Here is an 18,941-nt window from a genome sequence, read left to right on the forward strand (position 1 = left end):
AAGCTTTGCGGATGTTTTAAAGCAGGAAAAAAAATATTATAAAATTTTTATTATAAATTCTTAATCCAGCCAGCTTAATTTTTAATACCTCATGTACTTCTTACATGTTACTGCTGGAGGGCGCCGATATCCTCGAGACTGTGTCCGATAGGCGTGGGTCAATTGCAACAATGGAGTCGCATCTCCACCGCTCAGATTAGTATTTCGTATTAGCCATATTCTCCTAAACGCTTCTGCGCCATATAAGTTCATGTAGGAGAAGTAGCTTCACGCATATACCTGGTAGGTTACAGAACCCAGGACATGTATGTTGGCTATTCAACCAACATGCCGAATAGCCAAGCTCGCCCGCCTACTTTGGTAATTTTTTGGAGGGTTCGTTCCTTTATTAGCAGGGCTGCCTTGGTTGCCCAGTTTTAGCGCTGTGGCGCACAGAACTACAGACCCGGAGCATGCCGACCGAAGCTTTACGGCGAGGCGGCCGTCCAATAGGATCTCAATTGCCTAGTTGGGGAATTTTCATTCTTGATTCCCCCCCCCTTCGACAAAGCTGCTTTGCGACATAACCAGTATATATAAGATGGTGTCGCCATGCAGCCGATCAAATCTTGCATTACGTCCGTGATTAAGCCGCTCATTGGGAATTTGTCACTACGCAGCAGTCCAAAACTCACGTTAAGCTCGCACCAGTTCACACAGGAGTGTTACAATGGCAGGAGTAAAGAGCAATGAGCTTCAGGCTCTAGTCTTTGGAGCATCTGGTATTACTGGATGGGCCATAACTAACGCGGCTTTGTCATACCCAACATCCACCACGTTCAAGAGGGTGGTGGGCCTGACAAACCGGCCATTGAGTGTGAAAGAAGCAGCGCTCCCCCAGGATCCGCGATTACACTTGTATCCCGGCCTTGACCTCTCCCAGGATTCTCAAACCATTACTGAGTATTTGAGCAAAATCGACAATATCGGAGAAACCACTCATGTTTATTTTGCATGTAAGTCTACCTGGCCCTGAAAATATTTCTAGCGCCGGCGGCTAAAAAGCTGGGATCACAAGCATACGTCCATCGCGGATGGGGAGTGGAGGACTCTGAGAAACGCAAAAAGGAGAATGTGGATTTCATTGCCAATGCAGTGGCTGCAGTCGAGAACGTCTGTCCGAAGCTGCAGTTCTGGACATTCCCAACTGGTGGAAAGGTATGTGGCCATACAGACTACCGCTTATTACCTGCTCTGGAGCTAAGATTATGTTAGTGGTACGGGCTCGAATTTGGGGATGAAGTGAAAAGAGAAGTTCCTCTCAAAGAGAGTGCGCCGAGAGTTCCACCCCCTCATGGAGACCATATTTTCTACTATCCTCAAATTGACACGCTGGCCAAGCTCTCCGAAGGCAAAAACTGGAATTTTGCAGACATTCGCCCAGATGCAATTGTATTTCCTCATTTTCAACTTGTGCCTTGGGCAAATTTCCGAAGACTAACACATAAACGCAGATTGGCTTTGTCCCAAATCATAACGCGATGAACCTAGCGGAACCCATTGGCCTTTATCTCTCCCTATGGAAATCCCTTTCACCTTCTACCGAGGTCCCATTCCCAGGAACCGAAAAGGGGTGGACTCAACTCCATTCTGACATTTCTTCTAGCCAGCTTGCGCGATTCCACGTCTACGTTTCCCTAAACTCAGAAAAAACGGCAGGCAAGGCATTCAACATTGCAGATGTAGACGCGGGGACAACGTGGCAGGACACATGGCCTGGTATCGCAGCTTATTTTGGGCTAAAGGGAGTGGGACCTGTAGCAGAAGGAGAATTGAGCGGTTATAAATGGGTCGAATCACAGAAAGACAAATGGGATGCCTGGACGAAAGAGAATGGCTTGAGGCCAAAGGTGCTTGAACAGACGGGTTGGGATTTCATGACCATCGTAACGTGAGTACTTATTAAAACAAACTGCGGTTCATCTAACTGACACAGATATTTAGTGGCACGTACTCGGAAAGGGATCGCAACTTCGACCTCACTGAGGCGAGGAGAATCGGTTTTACTGACAAGCCCGATCACATCAAGAGCTACCATGTTGTTTTCGACAAAATGAGAGCCGAGAAGATCCTCCCATAGGGTAAATGGTCAGGTAGGGCTTCATGGAAAGCGGGCGTCGAAAATTATATAATGGCTATTACAGAATTGGTCAAGAATTCTGTGTCAGAGCGTTGGGCTTATATGCAGCATCTGGCGTAAATTAAACATATTGACAAGTTCAAGAATTAGTGCCCCTTGAACGTGTAAATCATTTAAGAACATGATACATGATACCAAGTTGGTTATAAGATGCAAATTAGGGCGTATACGTAAGATGTCCAAAATTACGGATAGTTATTGTTAACATTTACCTGAGAGACCCAGAGCATATGTAAGATTATGCTACTGCATTGAACCCTTCCAAATTAGTATGTGAATATAACGGGGAAGCGATTGAATGGCTTTGCTATATCCAATGGGGAGATATTGATCTGGCTAGTGCCCATTAACAACAGCTAACCGTCCGCCCTCTTCCCCAGCTTGGAACTGAACAAGCAATCCATGAGATTCCTTTTCCAAAGCGCTCTCACTATCATCAACACCCGACATGCTGGGCCGTTGGTCAAACCCGCGATAAAAAACTGCCAGTATGTTATTCGTCCACGGTATCAGACCTGCCCTTCTCGTTCTCAGCATAACCAGCACCAAAAACACTAACGTCGCTATCAATTCGAATGCAGGTAAAATGAGCCATTCCCAAGTCACCACCGCATGACTAATTGGAGAAAAGGCATCCCCATGCACAGGTGCTGGTTGGTAAGATGCACTCCGCAGACTGAGAGACATGCTGTTGGCCAGGTTGTCCATCAAATCCTGAAATCCCGTCTCTGAGCTATTCATGGCTGTTCGTACCATTCGCATCAGATCGGAAGAAGAGCTAGACTCGAGCGAGTCGATCAGGCCCGAGTCCGCACTGCCAATAAGCAGAGAGTTGAGCCAGGTAACTGTTGCATCTTTCGAGGAACCCAAAACTCGAAATTCGTCTGGTGAATTAGGAGGACGAAGTATGTAATGCTCATTATCAGGAACTATGCCCTGCGTTTCGTTTGTCCATGTCGAAATGACAGTCTCATGCAGCGTGCCGTTGGCAAAGGTTGCGCTCATGTTTCGAACGCAGAATTGCAACATGCACTCATAGGCGACTGGGGCCGCGTATATCTTCCCTGTCATCGCCCCGGACGAGTATTTGGTCTGATCTGGCTGTTCAGGGATCGTACCAGGAGCGGCAGCAACCGCGAGAACGTCTATGAGTATAGATCCATTGTGCGAAAACGCGATGGAGTCCCATTCCTGCACAGAATTTGTCGTGGAGACGTTGAGTATGCCATTTGAGATGGAAAAGTCGACCTGGTTGTTCATCTGCGTCGGCCGAATACCTGTCAACCCAAAACCGTTTGGTAAAGTATATACATCTGTGTCGTAAGCTTCGTCGGTAAGCTTATGGGGGACGATGCGGATTTTCTTTCTCTTCAGCTGCGACGTTATGTTCTTGCACGTATTACAAAACCCCAACGTCTGGTAAGAGCTCCATGTGCAATTGCCAGTGCTGCAATGTGCCGTTGCAGTGAAATTAGTACCGATAGGGCTGTAAAAAGCCAGGTAGGGGGTTGAGGTGAGTACGGAATCGACACCGTCTGTGGTGCCTCCGTTTCCAATAGACACCGAACCAACGCCATTCATATACCGCGCAATGGGTATCAGGGCACTTCCGGAAACTGGGTAAATGGTGTCATAGTCTAGGGCCTGCTGGACGAAAGTTCCGATGCCCAGGGCAACGATGACGATGAAAGCACCCAAAGACGCTAACAGGCTATAAAAGAAATATGAAGGTGAGAAACGGCCATCATCACGAGCATTTACGCACATCAACTACTTACCCTCCTCTGCGAGTTGCAATGAGAACTACACTCCCCCAGGCCCCTCTGCTGGCTTCATCTATCGTGTGAAAGTCGGCCAACGGTGTCTTTTGCAGCGCATTCAACCATTTCAACTGGCCAACACCTGCTCCAAAAGATATTTCTAGGAAAAACTCGCCAATTGCCGACAAAAGTTGAATGATGGCGCCAGGAGTAATACCAAACTTCAACTGCGGCAAGGGATGGCCATCAAAGACCTTTAACGTAATAACAAGAGCAATGAAGCAGCAAGCACTGGCGATCCAGCTGAGAATTTCTATCCTCCAGGCTATTGAATGCCATTTTGAGCGCAGACGCTGACGTGGCGGCACTCGCGCTTTCGGAGGTTTCTCTGGTTGTGGTGCTATTTCGGAGGTAGAGCTGTGGTCGGGATTAAGAGGGGGCTCCTCATCCTCGCTGCGGTCTCCGAGAAGGCGCTCAAGGTGTTGCTCGGAAGGAGGTGGAGCTTCCAAGTCGTGTAACTCATGATTTGTCTCCATATTTGGCTTATATAACTATGCAATCCTTTGTTGCAACTCTCTCTCTCTCGCACAGACTGGTTTAATGAATCATTGAGCGAATACAATACAACGAGAATTAGAAGAGAAGATGGGCCAGAACGGAATAAATGCAACATTTATTCGTGCCGAAGTCCGTGTTATAGGTCACACTCATGGGATGTCGATTGGATGCTGGATAAGGAATAGGGAATAGGAACAAATAACAAACTAATGGCTAAATGAACCTAGCTCTGATCCTTCGCGTTGAGAGAACCTGTATTATAGCAACGCTGCAGGTTTCACAGTTTCAAAAGTGGCAAATCGAGTAAGCCAGCTGCGTGAGGATGCGCTGGCTAGCCTATTGTGATGATGCAGTCTCCTTGTTTAATATATTTGGCGCCGGCATGGCGTGTGATTGTACGCGCCGTTCGGACTTGTAGCTCCTATCTACCACGATCGCTTAATAGCGTGTTGTTCAAAGAAGATCCTTGTCGTTATTCAACCAACATTAATGTTGCTATACTTTAATCGCCGAACTTGCTCCTTTACAGATGGTGTCTTGTCATTTGATGCTGTCAATCTCGGCTGCAAAGGACAACCGTGACCGAGTTGGCTCTTTGATACGTGAAGCCATATTGCAGATGAGGCAAAGGTTCGCGACAACAAGTGGAAAAATCAGCGCGGCTTTCAGCACAAGATGTAAACCACGTATGGCGAAAGTATAGTCTACAAGTTCACAACTAGATGCTTAAGATAATAGTCGTGGATTATTTAAGCCATATCTTGGCCATTTCTCGATCGAGTTCTTGGCGGACGCTAATCTCGATGGCGTTTATTTTTCGCGGTTGGCTTTAATTCGGATAGTCGCTGCTGCTTACACGTACTGATGGGGACAGAAAGAGAGCATGGGGTGATCAAATTGCCTATTAGCGCCTCATGATAAAACAATAAATAAACTATTCTAATTACATATAATTATTTACATTCTTAATTGGCACATCACACAAGCCTATATTTTGACTTTACTTAGTCCCTTACATAATATACCTTATTATAACATGTGTCTCATGTCTTTGAGTTTTAACCGCCTTTTGAATATGCCCACCCCTCTTTAGTTGTTCCTCGGCAATCCGTAGTCCAGTTCCCAACAGTTAGTCAACGCTTCTAGCGGCTATGGGCTGTTTTAGTGTCAACACAAGCACACAACTGGCATTTCTATAGGTAGTTTTCTAATAACTAGAGAATGCAAAATGGTAGTTCAGCTGTTGTCCTGGCGTTAGCTTGGACTTGGACTTGGACTTGAGAACGTTGAGGTTGGGAGATTCTCTTGATTATGTATTTATTCATTTATTTTTGTTTGCTAATGATACAGAGACCCGATTGAAGTCTATGGCAGCTGCAGAACAGCGGGAAAAGGGAGCTCAATAAAAGCTAAAAATATCTTCTTTTTTTTCTTCATCCAAACCTCCCCGTGTTTTCCGTTTACCATCCTCACAAAGCCCAGCCCAACCAAAGCCACCTGTAGCAGCGAGCCAGTCCCGTGGTCCTCCTCTCCCTCCGACGTTTATCTCGTTAAAAACGCTGAAGTGTGTGCTCGAAAAACATTATTGTAGCAGCTTATTTGCCGGGGTTCTCCTGGACGAAAGCAACACCCTTGGCAATGTTCTTCTTGAGGTCGCCCAGGCAGGCCTCGACGAGCTTCTCCTCGTTGGCGTCGATCTTGCCAATGGGGAGGATCTTCTCAACACCGTTGGGGCCGAGCTCGACGTTGGTGCTGAAGAAGTCAATGCCCTGGTCCTTGTACAGAGGAGAGTCGACAAAGGTGGGCTCAACGACGCCCTTCTCGCCGTCGGCGGCGCGGAGGAGAGCATCGGCCATGCGGGCACCGGCGAAAGCCATGGAGAGGGTGGCGGAACCGGCACCGTCCTTGGCCTTGACGACCTCGTCACCACCGAACTGGACGCGCTTGACGAGCTCGGCGTTGGAGGAGAGGTCGGGGTGGTTGCTCTGGGAGAACAGAGGGACGATAGTGACACCGGAGTGGCCACCAATGACGGTGATGTTCTCGTCCTTGGGGTCAGTGTTCTTGATCTCGGAGACGAAGCGGCTGGCACGGACGACATCCAGGGTGGTGACACCGAACAGCTTCTTGGGGTTGTAGACACCGCGGGCCTTGAAGACCTCAGCGCAGATGGGGACGGTGGAGTTGACGGGGTTGGAGATGATGAGCAGCTTGGCCTCGGGGGCGGACTCGGCAACGGCCTTGGCGAGGTCGCGGACGATGGAGGCGTTGGTGTTGAAGAGATCGTCACGGGTCATGCCGGGCTTTCGGGGGACACCGGCGGGGATCAGGACGATGTCGGAGCCCTTGAGGGCGGCAGCGAGGCCGCTGGGGGTGGGATCATAGCCCTTGACAACGGACTTGGTGTTGACGTGGGAGATGTCGGCAGCGACACCTGGAGGGGGAATCTGGTTAGCCATGGCCAGCAGTGACAGCAGTAGCAGCAGCAGTAGCAATGCCTGAGACAAAATTTGCGAGGTTTATATGAAATTGGCGCACAAGGGCCATCGCAGCGGGTGTGGGCTGGGCTTACCGGGTCCGCCGCGGATATCGTAAAGAGCAAGCTCGGTGACGCGGGTGTTGAGCTTGAGGAGGAGAGAGAGAGGCTGGCCAATGCCACCGGCAGCACCGAGGACGGCAACCTTGGACAGCTAGAAGGACACAAGAAGCAGCTGGTCAGCACAAGCCGTTGGGCATTCAGAGTTTTGGAATTGCGGCCAAGCAAGGCGGGGGAGGTCGGGAGCAGCTCGTACGTTGCGGGCAGAGGCAGAGAAAGCCCTGCGCTGGATTGTGGAGCCCAACATTTTTGTCTAGAGAGTGGTTCGAGGGGGAATTGGTCCAAGAGTGGCGGAGATGGTGCAATGCGCTGAAGATGGCGAGGTGGTTTCTTTTATACTCGCTGCGATTAAATAAAGAAGCGCAAAACTAGCCATGGCTCAACGGTGGCTATAATCCGGGATTTCCCGGCTAAACTGCTGGATCCGTCCAAGGCCGCGCCTTAGTGCATGGCCGCGCCCAATGCGGCTGTCGGACAGGCACAGGTACGTGCAGGTGCCCCAGCAGCGGACCGGCCGGAGGGAGAAAATGGCAGTCGGGGCTGTTTGTTGCTCAGTTGCGTCCACGGCCGCTGGAGTGAGAGGAGATGGGCCATTGTCAGTGGATCTGACTGCCGTTTGGCCGGTCTGTCCGTCTGTCTGAGAGAGGGGAGCAGATGACTCTCGGAAGCCGGGGCCGCGAGCACATGTCTATGTGCCTTCATCCATAGGTAGAGAGAAAGGTGCTCGTCAGATGCGATCAGTTCCAGGTTACGCTTCTACACAATACGTTATTGCTGGGTAGCCTTTAAGGTACCCTATTCTGTATGCTATACCTTAGCTCACATTACTAAAGCTGTCTGATCAGCAGTAGCAAAGGCTAGCATTTGGTTTAGCACCGTTACTAACAACAATTGAACCTTTTAATGTGGGTGACGAGCTTTGCGAGTTAATACCCGCCCGGCACCATATAATGTGGAAAATCGTATATCCAAAGTACAATCATGCTTCTCCCTCCATTATCAGGGCATTCCCAACTGAACAGCACGTCTTTGTTACACTTTTCATGTTTAAGCCCCTATATGAATAGGAACCATGACAAGGTAGTCTTCGTAACAGGACTCTTCACTACATATAACTTCCAATTGTATACCAATCCGTTGGGGTTGGATTCTCCAGTGGAACAGGAGAACTATAACGAAGAGTCTTGATTCAAGGTGAGAGCAAGGAAATGGCTCGAGATTTCCATGCGACACCGCACCCCACCATGAAATATACAATTGGATGTTAGCTTTATTGGTCTGTAATACAATCATTAATGGATAATCAGAACACAACGCTATATTAAATCGCTACCTGCAAGGAGCTGCATGTAAATACTTGTAACAGTTTCTCTCACATCATACTCCACCGCTGACGATTATAAATCTTCATGCCTTGGGGCCTTGAGCACAACCTTCCCATGAGCGTGCCCCGTCTCGCCCCTTCCTGAAGGCTACTCTTACATCCCCGAAGTCGTAAACAGAGTCCATGACTGGCCTCAAGTGGCCTTCGTCGACCAGGTTACCAATCCTCGTCAACTGCTCCATATCCATATCGATAATAAAGAAGATCACCTTCTGCTCGGGCTGCTTATCAACGGCAAGGGCTTCTCTATCCTTGATGCTGATAAACATGCCGTCTTTGCTAAGAACCTTCAAAGCCTGTTTAGCTGTCTCGCCGCCTACGGAATTGAATACAATTTCGGCATTTTCCAAAACCTCGTCCGTCTTGACTCGTTTGTGGCCCAGAATTTGGTCGACTTAAAACAGCTTGCCAAGCTCAACGCTCTCTTTAGATGACGTTGTGCCGATAACTGGAGCACTAACCATCTGGCCAGTCTGAACAGCCCAGATCGCAGTTGAACGTCGATGCTTCGCTTGGTGGGGAAAGCCTTGCTCACGAAAGCCCAAACCTCGATACCGGCCTAAAGTCCGCTATCAGCTGAGGCCTTGGGTCCTACTTTGCTACAACTCTAGAGTAATGTTCCCCGAGGATGGGGGACTTGTATATACCGCCTTCCAACTTGTAAATGCCTCAGTAGAGCTCCATCCAGATGACGCTGGCAGCTTCTATTTTGACCAAAACCTCCTCGTCATCGATCTCTGGTACGTCTTCGTGAACGAACTTGAGCTTCTCAGTGCCGCCTGAAGGGTAATGGCGTATAGCTTGCATTGTGTACAAAGTGATCAGGTTGCAGTCTAACAATCAAAATTATACACTTATTCATACCTACACCAATGTGATGCGTGTATTTCAACAGCAGATTCTGCTAAATCCATATAAATCAACTTTTTTTTTTTTTTTTTTTTTTTTTTCAATTTTGCGTTTTGAAAGCTATTAGTTTCGCTATATCGAAGACTGCTTTAACTCAACGCCGCCCTAGGGCTGCGTGAACATCTTAGTTTCTTGCTTCACACCGTTGCTCTTGAGAAGACAACATGCACCAATATACATGTATGCAAGCCGCCCACCTTTAAGGGTATATGCAAGTTAGCCAATCTCAGTTTCTGAATTGCATTTATCAATCTATTTCCTCAAGTTCAATGGTAAATTAAATAGATTTATGAGCTAAAAAAAGAGGAAAAGAAGAGAATGTTGCTAATCATTTAGATAAGAAAACAGCACTAGGCATATAAATAGTTTTTTTTTACCCTTTTCCTTCTTTTTCTTCCGCTACCGATTTCACACTCCCAAGTTTAAGATAAACTTCAAATCTCACAAGCCCAGTCCACAAGTTGGCAAATATGACCGCTGCAGCGGCCTCTTGCCATTAGCATCATAGTTTCTAGCCATTGCCACTCAAATTGCGCTGTAAGGAAGTCGAATCAGCTAGTGTAACTCGCGATGTCGTTTAGCTATCATTGCTTCTCGCTAGTAAAATATTAGCATGTGATGATGAAATGTAGGAACCTCCAATATTAGTGAAAAAGAAAGGTATAATAGCCTACCAAGACAGCTACATTATGAATACATAGTAATCATTAAGATGGAATCACCACGACGGTATTCGAAGGGATCAGTGCCCAGAACTGTCCAGTGTGATCACCACTGGATAGAAAAGCCACAAACGTGTCTGAAGTAACATCCAAATACTCATGAGGTCCCGTGAAGGTGTTGCTTAGCCTGTATGGATAGTGCTGCCCTGCTGGCGAGTCCTTGAATTCCCAATATTGGCCCGAATAATCTCCTGTCCCAGTCATGTGGAGCCCAGTGCTTTGCACTCCATTAGTATTGATGACATCAAGGGACTGCTGCACACCGTTGGCAATAGTGTGAAGACGGTAATGGTGAGGCAGAAGTGAGGGAGTGAGGAACCAGAGGCTGTCGGATGTAACATTGGTTGCGCTGACCATGGCAAGGGAGCCATCAGATCTCTGAGAAAGAATCTTGGCTGCAGCCGTGAAGCTATTCTTCAGGACATAGATTAAGCTGGTATTGATTGCCGCCATCTTGTAGTTGTTGGTGCTGCTGTATCTCTAAGATAGGTCAAGCTCTAATATAGGTCAAGTTGAATAAAGTTCTCGTAGAACAGAGTGGTGAGATGAACGAACTTTATAGTTGAAGAAAAGCAGCTATTACTTGTGAATGGCGTATGTTGAGGCTGCATGACTGCATCAAAATGTCATATGAACAGCGCACAAGACATATTATGCGACTATTGCTCCGGCCTATTTTGGCTTCTCACGACTAATACACGTTTTGCAATGCAATACGAGAACCGGCGGCTTTATTGATTTCCTTGCAGTGATCCTGTCTGACGCCTAGCACAATCTTGCAACCTCACTGGCTCATTTGGCGAAGGGGCGTCTGCAAAGGGAGGCTATGCATTCTGAGCTAGAATACTTGCCGCCTAATTTGTCTCTCTGCCGCGCAGGGCACAATCTAGAACAGTGTCTACCGTAATATTGGATTTCAGGCGCTGAGGCATTTTTACTATTACCAGTAAGGTTATATGCACTGACCCCTTACACAAAACGTAATAAATTAAGGTATGTGGTTAGTTAGGCGTAATCTATTTCTATTCGGTGAATGGTGAGATATAACGATAGCGCGTGTTTTATTTCGAGCTATTTCATCGCACATACGTAAGTTTTGTGATATGCTCCGAGCGTGATAAAATACAAAATAGAACGGTCTTTCGATGGTACACATATAAAATGAATTTCTGCGCGGTCCTATTTTTGCCTCTGGCTTGATGTGATCATTATTGGATATCTTAAAAAAAATGTCTCTGAGATAAAAAAAAAAGTTTGACCTCTAGTAGATAGAGAAAGAAAAAAGAAATGTCAACCAAGGGTTATACATCGAATGGTAGGGAGAGACATATCCCATGCCTCCTTGAATATCCTGCCGGTACCCAAGCGACTTGCAATCTGACGCTGGTCATCCCATTCAACCAGCATAACATTATACATTTCCGCCTCGTCTGAATACGTCACATTTCCAGTAATGGAGTTAAACCCCTTTGCCAACGCCCCAGAAAGAACTACAAACTCATGCTTCCCTTGCATAACTTCGTTGGGCCCCTCGCCGTTGAGGATCAGGTATCCTGCGAGTTGACGCTTGCTGCCCTTGGTGCAGTGGATATGCGCATGGATCGGCTTTCTCACGGATGAATTCATCTGGAGTGATTCTGGGTCGCGCCACTTTCTGTGAACTATAGTAAAGAATGAACAACTCGTCCAGAATTGGAGATATGGGCCTTGCATATTGGGCAGCTCTACTTCAGGTCGCTTACCAGAGTGCCCTCCGACAGACTCGAATACAGGATCCCAGCAGAGCGCATTGGTGCTGAGATTGCAGCCGAGAGGTACTTCATCAATGCCCATGCCGACGCCGTTTGCTAGACGAGGTGCCGTCAGTCCATCTTTGACATACCACTTTGTAGTCAATTCTATCCATTCTTTCCCATCAGGGCCAGGAGCATCATATTCTGCCTGCCCAATCCAGCCAGCCCACGACCAGCTAGGAAAACGTGTTTGTTCACTTTTCCGACGAGTTTGTAAGACGGACGGAGTCCACAGCAACGCTATATCCATATAGCTCTCAGGAAGAGCAGCCAGGAAATTGTTTCCCATGTGGTGACTTAATTGGCTCGAGATTCCCTCAAATGCGTTTATGATGTCGTCAGAAAAAGTGAGCCGCCGTTTAGTATATTCCTTGACTGCCCTTGCATATTCGGTAAAGACGACGGGACGACACAAGGGAGCCGGCACATAATCCTCTTGATTTCCATCCCACTGCTTCTCAATGTGCTGCAGCGGAGCCTTGTCTTGTGCCCAACGAGGCGACAGCTGTTCGAGCCAGTGTACTTGTTCGGCCTCGGCTTTAATCAAAGCTGGTGCATCCTCACAGTAACGTGCATTTCGGCATTGCCAAAAGACGCTGCCTTGGTAGAATAGTAGCAAACGCCTAGACAGTAACTGCTCCTGAAAAGTCCATCCCCTAGAGCCCCAGACTGAACCGGCTGGATCCAAGGGGAGGTCAATAGCGGTGGCAATGGAAAAGCCTGGCCAAATATCTTCATGCAGCTGATTTATGTTTCGAGTCCGTGTTCCAGGTCGAACGCCTGGAAGACCGGCGTTTGCATCGATGCCATCAGCTGCAACAATAGTAAGCAAGGCAGCCCCGTAAACCCTATCCATCGACTTGATATGTATGGCTTTGTCAGATTCGTCTTGGTTGATACAAAGTTGGTCGACCCAGAGGTACCTTTCGCCCAGACCCTTCACCACCGTAATGGCGTCCGTGATGGTCTGGCCAACGGGAGTTTCTTGAGCGAATAGACTGCCCTTCTCAGCCAAAATAGGCGCGGTCTGGCTATTTAACTGTAAATATTGAGTCCGGCCCCATACATAACTTAAAGCAACATATTGACAGCTGGGTGGCGGTACTACAATGCACTCATCCACGACATCAATTAGGCGAAACGATGATTCTGGGCGAGAGTGCGTTGGGCTGGAAAAGGCGCCGCATTGGCTATCATGCTCGCGTTCGCACTTGGTGACCCATTTGCGGCAAATATCGAGGTCAATCTTATCCTGGTCAATGCGATGATATAACGACTCTGGCAATGACTCTGATAAAGGGACGAGGCGGAATGTAAGTTCCTTATCCATATCCAGAGGCGACGGAGGTGGATATATAGTAACGTGCAGAAAGCGGCTTCCCAGCTCTGCCGCGGTGTCTTGAAAATGCTGTAAAGAGAAGGAAAAAGTAACCTGTACTCCCTCTCGATGGTCAACAACTTGGTGAGGCGTGAATTTGCGTGCCGTCTGCGCGAGTAGTCGACAAAACGCGCAGATCTCTTTGTTGGCAAAAGCATCTCGGAACTTTATCGGATGCATGCGGTTGGAAGACTCAAAGCTGAAGACGTCATACAAATCGAAAGCTGTGCAGTTGAGGCATTCGCCAAAAGACCCCAGGCGAGGCTCTAAAAGCACCATCTTGGAAGTCTGGGCGGCCGTAGAATGAGTTGGACGTAGGGAAGAGAGAGCGTGCACGCGACTATAATTAGTATTGTAGGCCAGGTCACAGCAATATCTGAAGGAGAGGTTTTGATTTTAAATTGAAATGTAACAATCAGACGCTCAGTTTTATATAGACAAGAGCAGTGTAGTAAATGAATTATCAATACATATATTAAAAAGATTTCGCAGTATTTTGAGTTGTATTCAACTCAGCTTCCGAGGCCACCATTTAGTGTTGACAAACAGCCTACATCTACCTAATCAAGGAGTAGCGCATTCAAATCAAATTGCCTGCGAGACTGCACATTTTAGAGGGCGTAGGATGTGGCTTAGGATTCGATAGCTCGTATAGCCAATAGCAGCCAATTGAACAACACACTAGGCGGCATTTTGGCGCGACCACACAGATTTGATCTGCTGCAGCTGAGTCCGTAGCGGCGGGGTAGGCGTTCTCGCAGGGGCTGTGTTTCCTGAGGCTGAATTATGCGTATCTGGTATATTAGGGTGAGCTAATCGTTGGAATGAGCCTCATTCCTGGTAGATGTCGGGTTTTGATCAAGACGTTCAAAATGAAAGAATCAACTATTCAACTAATGTGTTTAGTGATAAATTACGTTCTCATTGACTCCTAGTAAATCTGATAATACTAGTTGCCTCGATGAAGCCATTGAATTAAAGGACCTGTTAATCCTTAATTCTATTAAGCTTACATATAATTTGAAATCCTGCTTGCTATATATATTTTTTGCGAGAATGCAGCTGGGGGTCTTTTCTGTCTTCTTGATTTAAGATCACAGTCTATCTGGAAAGCTTTACGAGACAGTCAAGTAAGCCTTGTTGTCAAGACATACAGTTTTTGCTGTTCACCATAGTTATACATATAGACATGATCTCGATTTATACATTTACAATATATTTGCTCAATATCTCTTCGTTTTTCTATGTAAAACAAATGAGTCTGCAGCTCGAGGGGCCCTAGAGCAAACCGAATTGCAACTCCAAGACGCCTTTCGGCAGAGACAGCGGCGAAAACCCCGTGTCCCTTGCGCACGGCGCCACGAGAGACTGCGAAATACCTCTACACTGAGAACTCCAAGGCAGCCAAGAGCACTGCTTGTCCTAATGGCGAGATTCCCACCCCTTATGCTTACAAGATGATGAAGGGCGTTACGGACAACTATGTCAAGTTCCTAAGCGACGCGTGCGGTGGACAGATCAGAGGATGAACCCCCACTGCGACCCCTAAGAAGGTCCCTTGATGTGCTTCTTGTTCTTATACTTGATATTCCTAGACATTTGTCAAATTTATACTTTTTTCAATCCACCTCGTGCCTTTGTGCCAATGTCATATGCCAAGAATCGTCGAGGGCATGCTCAATCTCATCCGAGAGTCTATCCGGGTCGGGCGGGTTTCCCTCGCTATCAAACGAAAACACCATCCACCAGTCTTCCACCATCTTCAGCTGAGGGCCAGTGAGCACGAGCCCGGACCCCTCGTCGAGGAACGTGACGATGTCTCTATGACAGCCAAAGCCCCAGTCCGTGAACACGTGTCCCCACGCCAAGTCGCCAGGCTCCAGTACAACCTGAATTTCCCTAAGGCTCTCCAGTTCGGAGAGAATGGACAGGCCATTATAAGTGGTAGCCGACTTATACCATTCAAAGTGGTCGTCAGTCCGAATCTGAAGCCGCTGGACCTCGGATCGTTGGGAGAGAATGGCCTCAATGGCATAGAGGCTCGAGACGCAGAAAATGTCGACCTCGAAGTTGACCCACGTCCAGCGCGGCTCAGTGCCCGCGGTGAATGCACGCTGGTAGGGCGCTTGCTGACGAGACTCCCGGCACACATGCATGAGTGCCGGGGGCGGCGTTGACGTGGTCTCGTAGAGAATGTGCTTCTTGCTGAAGCTGCTCCCGCCCTTCTTCGCGCGCACCTTTGTGATGCGGCGAGGAGTCACGGCTAAGCTCCAGATGTAGGAGCGGAGCTCGAAGGGAAGGCTGGCGAAGGACATGCGGGGAGGTTGCAGGAAGCAGGCGGCGACGTAGGAGAGGAGAACACCGTCGTAGTCTTTTGGGGGAGAGAGCGGAGGATCTTTTGCGCCAGACACAGACAGTATCAGGAGAAGCGGCGTAGCCAGGACAGGAAAACGCCGGCGATGGATGCGAGGATGGAAAATGGAAATGCCCCAGGAATGTCCTCATCGGGATTCACCAACGCTTTTGCACTGATCGATCTTCATTTATAGAGTGTATAAACATTTTCCACGGTCAGTCCAGATTATTGTTCCCGTGTATTGCCACAAACTTTTTGAACTCCTATGCGTTGAAGACTGCAACAGTGGTTTTCAACTGTTAGACGGGTCCACTAGGCTCTCTTGCTGACTTAGAGCACAGTCTAAAATACCTACTCAGACCATGGGTTACCCACAGGGCTCTACAGTTGACCAATACCTTGGAACGGGTCGGGCCGTCAATGATTAAGCTTATCTACCTTCGCCATATCGCTCTAGGAAAGGGCAATGCTTGTGTCTTCATTGCAAGGCACAATTCCTATGATAACACGACGCTCAGGCTTATACACCTAGAAGTAGCCATTAACGGAGAACAGCCTTCTGGTGAGAGCAGAGCCGTGGATGCACGCATTTGAAGCCAGCATAATTCTTGAATTAAATAACTAGCTGATGCACTTGGTCAAAAGCTAGAAACGGCGGTCTCCGGGTGGAGTTCGTGTGAGTCGCAACCAGCTGCATTGTGAACTTCTCAAATGCTCCTCACTTGAAGATAGTACTAAATTCTCTAGTCATTATGCATTTTCCATTTTTAGAATACGTTACACCTTAAAAAGTCACATTCAGCCTAGTGAGTAGAGACTTCAGTAAATAGCCTTAGTGAAGGTGGTAACACTCACAAGCACTGTCTACTCGAGCATGGTTTCGTGAACATCTCGTGTCTCAGTCCATCTAACGAACCATTCAACTAAAACAACAAAACTGTTGAGTTAGAATTATATATTCAACCATACGTTATACATAAATAGAATGAATTTATAATAAAGTTTAAGTATTTGCGAACAAGTCAAATTTACACGTAAAAAAAAATTGGAAGCAATGGGAAGTCTGGCACTAACTTATCTGTGAAAAAAATGAACAGTACATACTATACTTACTCCGTCTAGTTAGTGCTGTGGATCTATCTATATGATTGACCTTATCCGATTTACTTGCATTCAAAAAATGATATTTTAAATTATATACTTAAAACAATTTTTCGACCGCAACAATCCTGCCACAATTACCCCTCTCCTGTAGTAGATCTTCCTAGAGGTAGCGTGGAGTCTGATTTAACCAACAGAGAACAATTGATGCAATAGAAGTCACTCAAGAACCATCAAATCATATTTGGCCAAAAGAATTACGGCCTAATATCATCCATATTTAAGACCATTGGTCTGTGATGAGTCGGTAAAGTACTGTTATTGGGATAGTGCTTTTGCATATGGCCATAATAAGACTATATATCAGAGCCTGCAGCAAACCGCCATCCACTACATAGATCGTAGCCGAGCCTACACCGTCTATGTAGCATTTATCATGCTGATCTTCTCCCATCAGTGTCGGGTCTCTTTCTTTCTTTGGTTCAGATCTACTACACCTACAACCACCACATTACCAACCGGCAGTAATAGCCGATAAATATTTCTGACTTCATATCTATGCAGGGCCAAAAACCTCAATATATTTTCGTCGTAGCGTAGTCTTTACGTCATATGGGTTTTATAAAGCCATGTTTATGAAGTTCGCAATATATAACAGTTGACTTGGGAGGTTGGAAATAAACTTATGATAGGGCCGACTATATGTTTGCTGTCGCCCATCAATGATCAACAAGCTGCACAGGCCCCTATAGGCCATGCAATATGCGTATTCTATATAATGCCTTGCTCTATCTCTATGTGGTGTATAGTGTTATCTAGAAGGTACCATGCGATGAATTTACCATTTGCCGTTTGACTACAAATAGTCGAACATCCCATTAGCACGACTTGTTCGGACAAGACACAGAAAAGTTATATCTCGTGTCATTTATTCCCACTGAATTGTATCGAAATGAAGCTACTATCAGTGCTAGTGTCGATGTTCCTTTTGGGTGGCATTGGATACGCCCAGCTTCTTCCTCTACCAATCTTCAATCCGCTTGACCCCAGGTTCGATGACTGGCAACCACCTGGACCAGGTGACTGTGAGTAATGGCTGGCATATATATTGAATAACGCTTTTCATGATCTAACCATGAGATTAAAGCACGTGGTCCTTGTCCGGCTCTCAACTCTCTCGCCAACCATGGCTTTTTGCCGCACAGCGGTAAGAATATTACAGCCATCGACATTGTTCGAGGCACCTTTGAAGGCTTGTGTCTCTCACCAGAGTTCTCAGTTGCCGTAGGTGTTGCAGAGCTCTTAAAATCTTATACACTTGCCTCATTTGACTTACATGAGCTTTCCAATCATGGCTTCATCGATCATGACTGCAGCTTGTCTCGTGCAAATATTGGAGACGGCGACAATAACGACTTCAACGAGACCATTTGGTCTGTTCCTCTCCAAGTTCTTAAAAACTACTCTGCTATCACTCCTCAAGCTATCGGGGGTGCCAGAACAGCGAGAGATTTATTTGACATTGCTCATAACCCCAATCAAGAGTGCGGTGCTCGCTCTATTGCATTTGGCGCCTTGGATAACGGATTACTAATTGCAAGTCTCGGGGGAAGCCCAAAGCTGGACTGGGTGCGCAGCGTAATTGAGCATGAAAGACTCCCGACGAACCTTGGTTTCACACCAACTCCTCTCTTGATCAATAATTCTCCTATTATCCTTACGCTTGCGTTAGCATCACTTCTTTCTCAGCCCTACTTGATAGAGATTTTAGGTAACACTGTGATAAAGATGATAAAGAATCCAGCGGTAAGATTGGCAAGACCCTCATTTCAAATAATGCTTGGCTGACTTGGTTTAGGATCTCCTAGCTGAGGTTTTCCCTATTAAGGGTTACAATATTACGTACATTACTTCAGTTCTTAGTCTGGCTGGATTCTCTTCCGTTAACTTCCAAAACTTCTTATAAGCAAAAGACAAAGTCTATTTTAAAAAAAAGATTTGGAATATGAAGGAAATAGGTATCTACTAAATGTCTTGACTAGGGTTCACTATCGGCTTCTAAGGAGAAGTGAAGGGGTGGGGGAGGCTCGCTGTAGTTGAATATCTGAAATACTATGTGTCTTTCACAACATTCCTCTTCCAGAACAGCATCTGTGATTCTCATCAAAACTACTCCAAAATTATGCTTGTGCCCCACATATGCTG

The 18,941-nt window shown here is 46.9% G+C and overlaps 7 protein-coding genes across 7 annotated transcripts; 2 read left to right on the top strand and 5 right to left on the bottom strand.

Annotated features, from left to right (window-relative positions):
- Positions 1-557: 557 nt before the first annotated feature.
- Positions 558-2,403, top strand: TrAFT101_006679 (uncharacterized protein). Its single transcript, XM_024908505.2, has 5 exons — positions 558-995; positions 1,058-1,197; positions 1,255-1,431; positions 1,494-1,930; positions 1,984-2,403. The coding sequence occupies exons 1-5, from the start codon at positions 710-712 to the stop codon at positions 2,117-2,119; spliced, it is 1,176 nt and encodes a 391-aa protein (XP_024758335.1). The 5' UTR covers positions 558-709; the 3' UTR covers positions 2,120-2,403.
- Positions 2,404-5,791: 3,388 nt separating this feature from the next.
- MDH1 (Malate dehydrogenase, cytoplasmic) lies at positions 5,792-7,434 on the bottom strand. The gene is made up of 3 exons (XM_024908506.2): positions 7,290-7,434; positions 7,070-7,187; positions 5,792-6,931 (listed from the first exon to the last, which is right to left on the bottom strand). Exons 1-3 carry the CDS (start codon positions 7,338-7,340, stop codon positions 6,093-6,095), a joined length of 1,008 nt encoding a protein of 335 aa, XP_024758337.1. The 5' UTR covers positions 7,341-7,434; the 3' UTR covers positions 5,792-6,092.
- Positions 7,435-8,500: 1,066 nt separating this feature from the next.
- On the bottom strand, positions 8,501-9,284 carry TrAFT101_006681 (uncharacterized protein; the record flags this gene model as incomplete). The annotated part of the gene is made up of 3 exons (XM_066127846.1): positions 8,501-8,756; positions 8,939-9,036; positions 9,198-9,284. 3 exons carry the CDS (start codon positions 9,282-9,284, stop codon positions 8,501-8,503), a joined length of 441 nt encoding a protein of 146 aa, XP_065983959.1.
- A 321-nt stretch (positions 9,285-9,605) lies between these two features.
- On the bottom strand, positions 9,606-10,855 carry TrAFT101_006682 (uncharacterized protein). The gene is made up of 3 exons (XM_066127847.1): positions 10,664-10,855; positions 10,061-10,605; positions 9,606-9,983 (listed from the first exon to the last, which is right to left on the bottom strand). Exon 2 carries the CDS (start codon positions 10,559-10,561, stop codon positions 10,094-10,096), a length of 468 nt encoding a protein of 155 aa, XP_065983960.1. The 5' UTR covers positions 10,562-10,605; positions 10,664-10,855; the 3' UTR covers positions 9,606-9,983; positions 10,061-10,093.
- A 487-nt stretch (positions 10,856-11,342) lies between these two features.
- TrAFT101_006683 (uncharacterized protein) lies at positions 11,343-13,577 on the bottom strand. The gene has a single exon (XM_024902668.2). The coding sequence runs from the start codon at positions 13,556-13,558 to the stop codon at positions 11,399-11,401; it is 2,160 nt and encodes a 719-aa protein (XP_024758339.2). The 5' UTR covers positions 13,559-13,577; the 3' UTR covers positions 11,343-11,398.
- An 896-nt stretch (positions 13,578-14,473) lies between these two features.
- Positions 14,474-15,908, bottom strand: TrAFT101_006684 (uncharacterized protein). The gene has a single exon (XM_024911024.2). The coding sequence runs from the start codon at positions 15,592-15,594 to the stop codon at positions 14,899-14,901; it is 696 nt and encodes a 231-aa protein (XP_024758340.2). The 5' UTR covers positions 15,595-15,908; the 3' UTR covers positions 14,474-14,898.
- Positions 15,909-17,715: 1,807 nt separating this feature from the next.
- On the top strand, positions 17,716-18,702 carry TrAFT101_006685 (uncharacterized protein; the record flags this gene model as incomplete). The annotated part of the gene is made up of 3 exons (XM_024906885.2): positions 17,716-17,821; positions 17,884-18,542; positions 18,595-18,702. 3 exons carry the CDS (start codon positions 17,716-17,718, stop codon positions 18,700-18,702), a joined length of 873 nt encoding a protein of 290 aa, XP_024758341.2.
- Positions 18,703-18,941: the final 239 nt, after the last annotated feature.

This window comes from Trichoderma asperellum, chromosome 4 (genome assembly GCF_020647865.1).
Source record: "Trichoderma asperellum chromosome 4, complete sequence".
Taxonomy (NCBI): domain Eukaryota; kingdom Fungi; phylum Ascomycota; class Sordariomycetes; order Hypocreales; family Hypocreaceae; genus Trichoderma; species Trichoderma asperellum.

Coding starts and splice junctions, on each gene's coding strand:
- TrAFT101_006679 (XM_024908505.2), top strand. CDS start 710: ATGGCAGGAGTAAAGAGCAATGAGCTTCAGGCTCTAGTCTTTGGAGCA. Junction 996..1,057: donor CACTCATGTTTATTTTGCAT/GTAAGTCTACCT, acceptor TGGGATCACAAG/CATACGTCCATCGCGGATGG. Junction 1,432..1,493: donor ACATTCGCCCAGATGCAATT/GTATTTCCTCAT, acceptor ACATAAACGCAG/ATTGGCTTTGTCCCAAATCA.
- MDH1 (XM_024908506.2), bottom strand. CDS start 7,340: ATGTTGGGCTCCACAATCCAGCGCAGGGCTTTCTCTGCCTCTGCCCGC. Junction 7,188..7,289: donor TCTCTGCCTCTGCCCGCAAC/GTACGAGCTGCT, acceptor GTGTCCTTCTAG/CTGTCCAAGGTTGCCGTCCT. Junction 6,932..7,069: donor CGATATCCGCGGCGGACCCG/GTAAGCCCAGCC, acceptor TTCCCCCTCCAG/GTGTCGCTGCCGACATCTCC.
- TrAFT101_006682 (XM_066127847.1), bottom strand. CDS start 10,561: ATGGCGGCAATCAATACCAGCTTAATCTATGTCCTGAAGAATAGCTTC.
- TrAFT101_006683 (XM_024902668.2), bottom strand. CDS start 13,558: ATGGTGCTTTTAGAGCCTCGCCTGGGGTCTTTTGGCGAATGCCTCAAC.
- TrAFT101_006684 (XM_024911024.2), bottom strand. CDS start 15,594: ATGTCCTTCGCCAGCCTTCCCTTCGAGCTCCGCTCCTACATCTGGAGC.